Raw genomic sequence first — 11,113 nt, 5'->3', positions numbered from 1 at the left:
GATCTAAGGGAAGAGTCGTGATCTTCAGCAGATACCGAAAAGTGCCAGTGCTCGTCTCAACAAGTGAACAATTTATAGAGCTGCAGAGGCAGGGAGGTGTGGATGAGCTGTTTACATTGTGACAAATGTTATTAGAAGTACCAGACACATTATAACCTGCAGCATTGGCGTGCGAGTCCCGGCCCAGTCTGCGCGCCTCTCTGAGGAAATTAAAAAAATATTGCTGTGTTGTCTGTAAGCTCCTGCTCAGATATCATAATGAAAAGATTATTATATACAGACATTCATCTATAATGGCTTCTAAGGATTTCTCACTTGTAATTAGAGTTTGGTTTTGGGGCAAATGTTTGCTGTATGGGGAAAAATATTTCACATTCAGTTTCAGAGGATGAAAGGAATCATAATGCACTATGTAGAAAAGAGCATCTACAGTCAGGTCCATAAATATTGGGACATCGACACAATTCTAACATTTTTGGCTCTATACACAACCACAATGGATTCCAAATGAAACGAACAAGACGTGCTTTAACTGCAGACTGTCAGCTTTTATTTGAGGGTATTTACATCCAAATCAGGTGAACAGTATAGGAATTATGACAGTTTGTATATGTGCCTCCCACTTCTTAAGGGACCAAAAGTAATGGGACAATTGGCTTCTCAGCTGTTCCATGGCCAGGTGTGTGTTATTCCCTCATTACCCCAATTACAATGAACAAATAAAAGGTCCAGAGCTCATTTCAAGTGTGCTGTTTGCTTTTTGAACCTGTTGCTGTCAACTGCCAGGATGAGATCCAAAGAGCTGTCACTACCAGTGAAGCAAGCCATCATTAGGCTGAAAAAAACAAAACAAACCCATCAGAGAGATTGCAAAAACATCAGGCGTGGCCAAAACAACTGTTTAGAACATTCCCAAAAAGAAGGAACGCACTGGTGAGCTCAGCAACACCAAAAAACTAGGAAGACCACGGGACACAACTGTGGTGGATGACCAAAGAATCCTTTCCCCGGTGAAGAAAACACCCTTCACAACAGTTGGCCAGATCAAGAACACTCTCTAGGAGGCAGGTGTATGTGCGTCAGAGTCAACAATCAAGAGAAGACTCCACCAGTGTGAATACAGAGGGTTCACCACAAGATGTAAACCTTTGGTGAGCCCCAAAAACAGGCAGGCCAGATTAGAGTTTGCCAAACGACATCTGAAAAAGCCGTCGCAGTTCTGGAACAACATCCTATGGACAGATAAGACCAACATCAACTTGTACCAGAGTGATGGGAAGAGAAGAGTATGGAGAAGGAAAGGAACTGCTCATGATCCTAAGCATACCACCTCATCAGTGAAGCATTGTGGTGGAAGTGTCATGGCGTGGGCATGTATGGCTGCCAGTGGAACTTGTTCTCTTGTATTTATTGATGATGTGACTGCTGACAAAAGCAGCACAATGAATTCTGAAGTGTTTCGGGCAATATTATCTGCTCATATTCAGACAAATGCTTCAAAACTCATTGGACGGCGCTTCACAGTGCAGATGGACAACGACCCAAAGCATACTGCAAAAGCAACCAAAGAGCTTTTGAAGGGAAAGAAGTGGACTGTTTTGCAATGGCCAAGTCAATCACCTGACCTGAATCCGTTTGAGCATGTATTTCACTTGCTGAAGACAAAACTGAAGGGAAAATGCCCCAAGAACAAGCAGGAACTGAAGACTGTTGCAGTAGAGGCCTGGCAGAGCATCACCAGGGATGAAACCCGGCGTCTGGTGATGTCTATGTGTTCCAGACTTCAGGCTGTGATTGACTGTAAAGGATTTGCAACCAAGTATTAAAAAATGAATGTTTGATTTATGGTTCTTATTCTGTCCCATTACTTTTGGTCCCTCAAGAAGTGGGAGGCACATTTGCAAACTGTTGTAATTCCTACACCGTTCACCTGATTTGGATGTAAATACCCTCAAATAAAAGCTGACACTCTGCAGTTAAAGCATGTCTTGTTCGTTTCATTTGGAATCCATTGTGGTGGTGTATAGAGCCAAAAATGTTAGAATTGTGTCGATGTCCCAATATTTATGGACCTGACTGTACATCTGACATTGAATAATTATAATTTTAGTTACTTGGAGGGATCATTTTGATCATTCTAGACCTGTAAATAGAAACATTATGATATTTGAGTGCTCATTGATTACATTTCTTCTTGTCAAATGATGTCAGGTCATAGAAAAAAAGGCTGCAAACATTAATGTTCAGTGTGCAGGTTTATAATCAGCTGAAAACACATTATGGTAAAACATTCCTTAATTTTGACATTGAAATGTGAAATTATAGCTCCGTTCCCTGCACGAGTTTCTATCTATGGCATGGTATCAACTTGAAAGGTAAATGAATACAAGTACAGGAAGCTTCCTAAAATATACTCTGATACCGCATCTGTTAAAGTACTTCATCTGAAATTCTCTGAAAGTCAGACTGACGAACACACACACGCGCGCACACACACATACACACACACACACATAAATGCTGTTGCTTTTATGTATTGCCTTATGCGCACCACCTTAAATTTTAAACTGAAAAATTATTATGTGATTTAACTGTGCGTGGAAATATATCATTGTCAAGGTCTACTATCAAGAAATGCCTTACATTTGCACAATGACGGGAACTAGCCCACTGAATCAATGAGCTTTGATTAGTGATTGTTGATCAATGGTCATGACAATTTGCATGTTAATGATCAAGGAACTGACCTCCCAGCCCATTGTTCACTGGGCTTCATTGCACACATATGGCTGCCAGTGGAACTCGGTCACAGGTAACAGGATGAAGTCTGAAGTGTACTCTGCTATAAGCGTCTCAGATTCAACCAAATGTTGCAACACCCAAAGCAACCCAAGAGTTTCTCAAGGCAATGATCAGGTGGCAGCCACCTGATCTCAACATGGTTTAACCTACCTTTTAGTTACTGAAGACAAAACTGAGGGCAGCAAGACCCGCAAAGAAGCAGCGACTGAAGGTGGCAGCATGAAAGGCCTGGCAGAAGGTGTCAAGGCCAGAAACACGGCAGCTGGTGATGTCCATGAGTTCTGGGTAGAATTCTGGTATTCCCTTCACCCCGGACATAAAGGAAGGGAAAGGGGGAGAGCAAGAGCAAAAAAGAGAAGACAATGACAGATTAGCCGGTTAGCTTTACAAATAACTGTTCATTCAGAACTGGAGGGTTTGTTGATTTTAATGACACATGTCTTTGTTGTTGCAATTGAGGATAGAGCTGGTCAGTAATATTACAAACTGGAAACCACTAGCATTTAGTGGAGAGTGGGCAGGCGGGTGAGGGAAGAGCCTTTTGTCTTACAGGAAAACATCCCAGCCTGCATCCACACAGTTCATCACTCTGCAGGTAAGGAAAGGGGGAGAGAGAGTGAGAGCGGAAGAGAGACAGAAAAGACAAGGCTAAAAGACACTGCGTCTGGCAGCACCATGACATTTTTATACAGAGAATTAATGTTTTTAGAAGTAGGAGATTGTTCTCATGGTATCCAAAAACAATAAAAAATTAAGTATACACCACGCATCAAAGAAACACAGTTTATCAACGCACAGTGGGAAAACTATCTCATAAATCTTTTTGAACGCAGTGATTCTGTGGCTGCTGTTTCACGTTTTACATGCACACGTAGTGATACGTCCAGTGAAGTAAACCCTGCAAAGAAAAACCCAGGTCGCATATGCTGCATGTGCTGCATTAGTTATGATGTTCAATGGCTGGAAAGAGAAGAAAGCCAGTATGATATGAAACTTTTATCTGCTCTATTCCACATTCATGATGAGGCTTTGGTGGAAAAAATAATAAAATGATGGCACTGAGTGTAATTAACCTTCAGGAGTCCCTAATAAAAAAAATGGCCATGACAACATCTTTCAAGCTGCTCGGGGATGCCCGCACATAATTAACACAGGGGAGGGGTTAAGGGTTGTTCAGTTAATTAAGATGTTGAAATGCCTCAATGTTACGGTCCCTGGAAGACTCGTGGGTCAAAAAATTTGAGTGGGGTGAATGAAGAAGTTCTAGTCTGCCACGTCGCACTTGACCGGCCCTTCAAATTTACCTGTAAAATGGGCCCGCCGGTGGGCCCATGGTCAATAAAGGGTTAAAAGCCATACAGCCATGCTGCAAAACTCCAGCGGCAATTTTGGTATTTCACTTAATAAAAGACAAATCGACAGAGAGGCTGTGGAAGTAAAAGGCAGAGGGGAAGAGGACAAAGACATCGTGGTGGAAGGAATCTTTGTATTCCTGGAAATGTTCCTCCTGCTGCTTTAAAAAAAAAAAAAAAAAAACACAATGCAGCGTCCAACATGGCCAAGATCCTGTGTCTAAACAGACACTGAAGAAAAACATGCCTGCAGCTTTTTAATAATAATGATAATAATAATAGCTTTTACAGGTTGTTTTGAACAGAATACTTGTGATTTATAAGCTATTTATTATATGTATTAGCGCAAAAGACAGTACAAAGCAAGTCTTCAAAGGACAAGTATAATTTTTCTTTCAAAGGCTGTGATGATTTTAATATTGGCTCCTCTGTATTTTCATTCTGTTGAACCTTTGGGGAGAGTGTTTGAATGTGCTCTTTGCTATGAGGCTGTAAAACCTCATGCGCATCATGTGCACGTGTTTATCCTTTGATAGTCCATCTAAAGCTTTGGATATATGGTGTTGAATATGAGAGTGAATGAATAGTGGAATTGTAAAGTGCTTTAAGGGTCTCGAAAAGCGCTATATAAATGTAATCCATTATTATTATATATTTTAATAATATTGCAGAAACAGGTAGGCTTTCCTCTTATGATACTCACAGACGAGTATCAGCAGATATTTGTGGCAGAGCTTGAGAACAAAAGGGCGGATATGTGCATAAATGCGTGCAGCCATGCATGTGAGTGTTTGTGGCAAATTTAGAGGGGAAAAAAATATGCAACATTCATGAGGCGAGAGAGAAAATAAAAGAAACTCCCACACGCACACATGAAGCACGTCCGCACTGAGCACACACCCTCAATTAAACTCGGAGCTCATGTGTAAGGCACCAGGGAAACTGGAGGCTCTCTGGAACTTGTGCTGCTAAAAATAACTTAAGTGTCTGCAGCAGTGAGGCAAACCTGTAGGAAGATAAGAGGCGCAAGGACAGCCGGTGTAAAAATACAGAGGAGTAGAAAGATGTGATATTATTTTACTTAAATTGGGATTCCTGACAATTACCTGACAATATTCATAGGGAAATAAAATATAACAAATTCATAAATAAATATTCGTAGCCTAGTATGACCTTGCTCGTACTAGGCTGGACTCCTATTGGCTTCAGAGCTGCCTTAATTCTTCATGGTAAAGACGAAGACTCTCTGGTTCCACCAGTAGTCATAAAGGGATGGACATGGTCAGCAACAATACCAACAATACTCAGGTAGATTGTAGCTTTTAACCTCTGCTCAGATGCTAGTAATGGGCACGATGTGCCAAGAAAATATCCTGCACACCATCACATCACCCCCATCTTCTGATGCTTTAGCACATTTGCTTGAAAATCTAGTGTGTTCACAGATGCTCTTTTGCACACCTTGGTTGTAATTAGTGGTTATTTGTGTCACTGTTCCTATCAACTCGAAGCAGCCTGGCCATTCTCAACAAGGCGTTTTCACCAGAGAACTGCAGCTCACTGGATATTTTCTCTTTTTTGAGCGATTCTCTGTAAACCCTAGAGACGGCTTTGTGGGAAAATCCCAGAATATCATTTAAGTCATCCTTCTCCATTCTGATGGTCAGTTTGAAGTTCAGCAGGTTTCCTTGATGTCTACATGATTAAGTGCATGTGATGCTGATACGAGCAGTGAAATAGATGTACTTAATAAGTTTCCATGAGTGTATTGCGATGCCTTTAATTTGCAGCACACTGATTTTACACTGTAATGTTGCTACTTTGCAAGCACTTTGTTCACCTGTAAAACTCTGGTTCAATGCAAAACAATTTTCTGAAATCCTTTAGGTGTTGGTTCCTGCTTTCCACCCTCAACTGGTACTACATTAAAAAAAATGAGTTTACTTAATCATAGCTGTTGTTTACCCAGTTATATTATCAATTTGATGTTCATCATATTGATCTGTAATAAGTTTAGTTCTAGTTAAAGTTTCACTTTGGACACCAGATGTCCCTATTGCTCATAACACAGAGTACAGGCAGAGAAAAGGCAGAGAAACTGACTGAAAGGTTTTCTAAAAGAAAACAAGAACGTCTTCAGGTATAGTCATGTCATTCATCATAGGAGGAACACGGTTCTAAGTGTTATTTACAGAAAGTGCAGCAATCAGAATATTGGCACACACAAGACAGGCTGATTAAAACAAACAAACAGGCAAACAAATAAAAACAAACTCTCACTCAGTATAAACATTTATGCAGTACTGCTGTGCTTTTACTCACCCGACCTGTTATTATGCACTAAATAATCACAGCATGCCTACGTTTACAGTGTCATTAGCCTGATGTAACATCCTGTAATATTTAGTCGGCCCATGTGGTGCTGCTGATACGAGTCTTGGCAAGCGAAACACAAATTTTTCACTCAGCTTGGATTTTTAAATAAGCTTTACTGGACGTTATGTTGTTATATTCACTCTGGATAAAGAGTACTCTGTCTGTTGTGGAGCTTTCTATGCATACAGTTTTGAATGATACCCTTCTACCTTTTACTTACTTGGCAGTGATCATGGCCATAATTAGAATGATGAAATCGCTATCTACTACTCACAGATGTTTTCCTGCTTTCTCCCTCTAACACACACTCACGGCAAGAGCTCACACAGTCACATCCACTGGATTTACATTTTTCTTTAATTATTCTTGGAGCAGATTAAGAGTTTAGTGAAGTCGGACTTTACTTGCGCAGACTTTACTAAACAAACATGCAAAGGAAAGAATATCCATGGTCCGCCTCAATTTCCTGACTGACGTCAGTCTAAGGGGGAAAGGGGGGCCTCTGAGATCCCCTCACTATCTGATCTGCATGTGAGAGGCTCATGCTGCCTCTGCACCACCCCCTTGTTTTCCCCACAGCAACAGGAAAACTGGAGGCCAAAGAGAGCGGCCACATTCTGTAGGAGAGGAAGGACTCAGAAGTCCAGCAGTACAGTAAGAACAAAGAAGGACACTAAAGGCAAAGGAATGAGCAAGAATCAGAAAGAAGTGAAGAAAATCCAGTCAGTCTATCTGCAGAACCTGGAGAAAGTGAACCAGGGGATAAAGCCGGACAAAAAAAGTTGGAAACCTAAGGAAGGAGACTTTGCTGTGCAAACAGCAATGGAAAAGCCGCGACAGCCTCCCATAGCTGGACAAGTGGCTAAAAGCTCGGCTCACAGAATCAGCAGAGACCTGACTTGCTCCATCTGTTTGGATCTTTTCAAGCAGCCGGTATCCTTGCCCTGTGATCACACCTTTTGCCAGGGTTGCATTGAGGGTTACTGGGCAGGGCCACGGGGCACCGGGCAAGGTGGAGCCGGCTCCTGCCCTCAGTGCAGGAAGGTGTATCCCGGACCGAGCTACAGACCCAACCGTATAGTGGCCAACATAGTGGAGAGTTACTGTCAGGGTCTGGAGGAGAGCGGGACTGGACCCTGCCTGCCAGATGCCGGGGTGCCAGAGAGGGCTCCTGCACCGGTTGCACGCTGTAGCCGACACAGGGAGGAGCTGAAACTGTACTGTGAGGAGGACCAGGAGCTGGTGTGTCTGGTGTGTGGCATCTCCCAGGAGCACAGAAGTCACACCATGGTGTGTGTCCAGGAGGCAGAACAGAAGTACAGGGTGAGTTAAGCTTTAATGAAGTGCCTGTCAGCAGTTAAACGTTCAGCAGGAAGTTAATATTACTGTTAATGGGGTTTAAACTGTTTTTGCTTTTATAAAGTTTTAGACTTGGCTGCATATTTCCCAAAAACAACTTCTTCTGGTATCGCAAACATGCATCCTCTTGTGTTGTTCATCAGTGTGGAGTCTCCCAGGTTAGGCTTAAAGCAAAAGTAAGCTCTAATTTATTACGCTTCCCATTGTGTTTTCAACAAATCACCCTGGACAAGACATTGACTTTGAGGGAGTTAGTATGTTTTGACGGGCTGCACAGTGGTGAGGCGGTTAGCACTGGTGCCTCAGAGTGAGAAGGTCTGGGGTTTGAATCCACCATCGTTTGCATGTTCTCCCTTTGAATGCATGAATTCTCTCAAAGTACTGCCTTCCTGCCACAGTCCAAAGACATAGACAGGTGTGAATGTGAGTGTGAATGGTTGTCTCTGTGTTAGCTCTGCAACAGATTGGCCATCTGTCCAGGGTGTACCCCGCCTCTTGCCCTATAGCAGCTGGGATAGGCTAAAGCCCCCCTGTGACCCTGAATTGGCTAAGCAGAAGAGAATGGATGGTTAAACAATATGCTTTGATGTTGTGTTTCTGCCCTGACAGGCATCTCTGCACAGCTCAATGGACTCTTTAAAAGCTGAGCTCAACATAGCGCTGCAGTGTGACAGAGAAGCTGAAGACGAGGTCAAGAAGCTGAAGGTGAGAGGAAACACATTGGAATCAAAACCTTGCCACTGCGCATGCTACAATCACTATAAATATCCAGACTGACCCACTCGACCCACAGTTTCCTGTCTCATTCCCCTCATGGATTTTTAATGCTTTTGTGTATGTGCGCACAGACTGTTGTGCTTTTTGAAATAGACCGTCGCTCCCAGTAACAATGTGCATCTCCCACTCAGGAGCACACCGCTGATCTGAAGCAGCGCATCGAAGCCCAGTTCAGCGACCTGCACCAGTTCCTCTACCAGGAGGAGAAACTGCTGCAGGTGAAGCTGAAGACGGAGGAGCGAAGAGAGCTGATTCGCCTGGATGAGCACAAGGCCCTGCTGTGCGTGGAGATCTCGCGTCTGCAGAGGGCCGTCCATGAGATAGAGGACAAACTAAAAGAGCAGGACCCATTCACTCTGCTCCGGGTACGCTTAGCCTGTTTGTACATACAGCACAGTTCATCTGGAAGTTATTACTAGGATGATGAGTCAGCTCTGGGGATGATTAAGCCAAAAAATGCTGAACTCTTGATTTTAAATATGTTTTCAAAACATTTGTATCACTGTTTTGAAAGAAATAGAATCAGAAGCACAATATTTGGGAAGAAAATGAGGTGTTTTTCAATCTATTATGTAGCAGACATACATTTCTGTGCCAACAGGTTAAACAGGGTCCAACATCAACATTCAAGATATAACTGAGCTGGGTGTGACCGCTTTGGCTTTCCTGTTAAGTCTGCAGAGTGGTCTTAGCAAGACGGTCGATTTGATTACATCATTATGAAAAAACTTCAAGGGTAAAGCGTGATAAATAACAACAACAGTGTTGTAGTTTTTTTTTTTCCAAACAAAAGATTTATGAGCTTAGACAGGATTCAGGCCAACGACCTCAGTCGCTGAGCTCTAGAAAAATGAGTTCAGTTCAGGCACCGGGCCATACTCAGGCCAAGGCAGTGGGAATTTCCCCGGCTACAGGGAGATCCCGCAGGGTGGGATAATGTGAGGTCAGACATTGATGTAATGTGGAAAAAGCTCTCTCTTCTTTCAGATACAGCAAAACTAATTACAGTCTTTTTTGTCTCTTTTCCTGTGTTTATTCCCGTGTCTCATTTCAGAGCATCAAAGCACTTCTCCAGAGGTGAGCGTGGGAAAGGGGCAGAATATTTTGTCCTTGAAAGGCTCTGTTTTTGTTCTTTGGTTTCATTGTTTGACTTTGCTTTCGTTGACAGGCCTCCACTCAAGTTTGAGAAACCCGTGTTTACACCGCCCAGTCTGTGTGAGGGCCGGTTTGCAGGGCCCCTACAGTACAGAGTGTGGAAATCTATGAAAGGAAGCATCTATCCAGGTACTTAAAAGTGACACTCAGACTCCTGAATCGCTGCACTGCACAGAAACCATCATCGAAATATCCAGCAAAGAAACATCTTTAGCCTTAAACTTCCTCTCTTGCCTTTGCTTTCTCCTCTTTTTAGTTCCAGCTTCCATTACATTTAACTCCAGCACGGCCAACCCCTGGCTCAGTCTGACTTCCTCCCTCACCTGCGTTCGATACCAGAACTTTAACCACACTGTGGAGGACAATCCCAACAGGTTTAATGCCGCCCTGTCGCTGCTGGGTAGCCAGGGCTTCACCCACGGGCGCCACTACTGGGAGATTGAGGTCTACAGCAGCACAGTCTGGACTGTGGGGGTAGCCCGGGAGTCAGTACCCAGAAAGGGAGTCATCAAAGCCCTTCCAGCTAACGGCTTCTGGACTATCTCTCTCTCTTATGGGATTCAGTACATGGCGGGTACGTCCCCTCCAACTGTCCTGTCACTGGAGGAGCCACTGGCCAGGATCGGTGTGTACGTGGACTACAAGAGGGGCCTGGTGTCCTTCTACAACGCAGAGAGCATGACACACCTGTACACCTTCAGGGAGACCTTCACTGAAACACTGTATCCTTATTTCAACTTGGGCTTCCTGGACAAAGTGCATGAAAATGAGCCTCTCAAAGTTTTCTTACCAAAGATTTAACTGCTGTGAAAAAAAGAGGACAAAGGGTCAAACAGTTACCAAAAATGACTAGATATGCAAAAAAAAAAATCATATGTGAATAAAAAAGGTTCCTACTGTACAGATTTGAAACTGTGCACATGCACTGTGCAGTTTATCTCATCAGAAATCAGAAACACGTGTATCTAAGCTTTGCTGAGTTTGCAGACTATGAATCTACTGTCAACCATTTCATTTCAGAGAAGCTGTGCTTCGGTGAAGAATGTGAAACTGTCTGGTTATCTGACTGTAGTGACATTATTGTAATGTGCTGTTATGTAATCTTCTTTATGCATGGTTCATTAATTCATTCAGTACTTTGTTTTTTACTCTGTAAATAACTGACATCCTGAATTATACTGGAGTCACAACACTTGATGATGTGATGCATTCAAGGATCATGGAGAAACTTTTTATTTCATCATAGCAAACATTAGGTTTGCACATACTTAAATAAAAATCAATTTAAATCA

General features: G+C 42.8%; 1 protein-coding gene across 1 annotated transcript; it reads left to right on the top strand.

The window, feature by feature from the left end:
* Positions 1-7,075: 7,075 nt before the first annotated feature.
* trim69 (tripartite motif containing 69) lies at positions 7,076-11,113 on the top strand. The gene is made up of 6 exons (XM_063478621.1): positions 7,076-7,853; positions 8,499-8,594; positions 8,798-9,031; positions 9,721-9,743; positions 9,835-9,950; positions 10,078-11,113. Exons 1-6 carry the CDS (start codon positions 7,218-7,220, stop codon positions 10,620-10,622), a joined length of 1,650 nt encoding a protein of 549 aa, XP_063334691.1. The 5' UTR covers positions 7,076-7,217; the 3' UTR covers positions 10,623-11,113.

This window comes from Pelmatolapia mariae, linkage group LG7, assembly GCF_036321145.2.
Source record: "Pelmatolapia mariae isolate MD_Pm_ZW linkage group LG7, Pm_UMD_F_2, whole genome shotgun sequence".
Taxonomy (NCBI): Eukaryota; Metazoa; Chordata; class Actinopteri; order Cichliformes; family Cichlidae; genus Pelmatolapia; species Pelmatolapia mariae.
This window is presented reverse-complemented; position numbering and strand designations above follow the sequence as displayed.

Coding starts and splice junctions, on each gene's coding strand:
- trim69 (XM_063478621.1), top strand. CDS start 7,218: ATGAGCAAGAATCAGAAAGAAGTGAAGAAAATCCAGTCAGTCTATCTG. Junction 7,854..8,498: donor AGGCAGAACAGAAGTACAGG/GTGAGTTAAGCT, acceptor CTGCCCTGACAG/GCATCTCTGCACAGCTCAAT. Junction 9,951..10,077: donor GAAAGGAAGCATCTATCCAG/GTACTTAAAAGT, acceptor TCCTCTTTTTAG/TTCCAGCTTCCATTACATTT.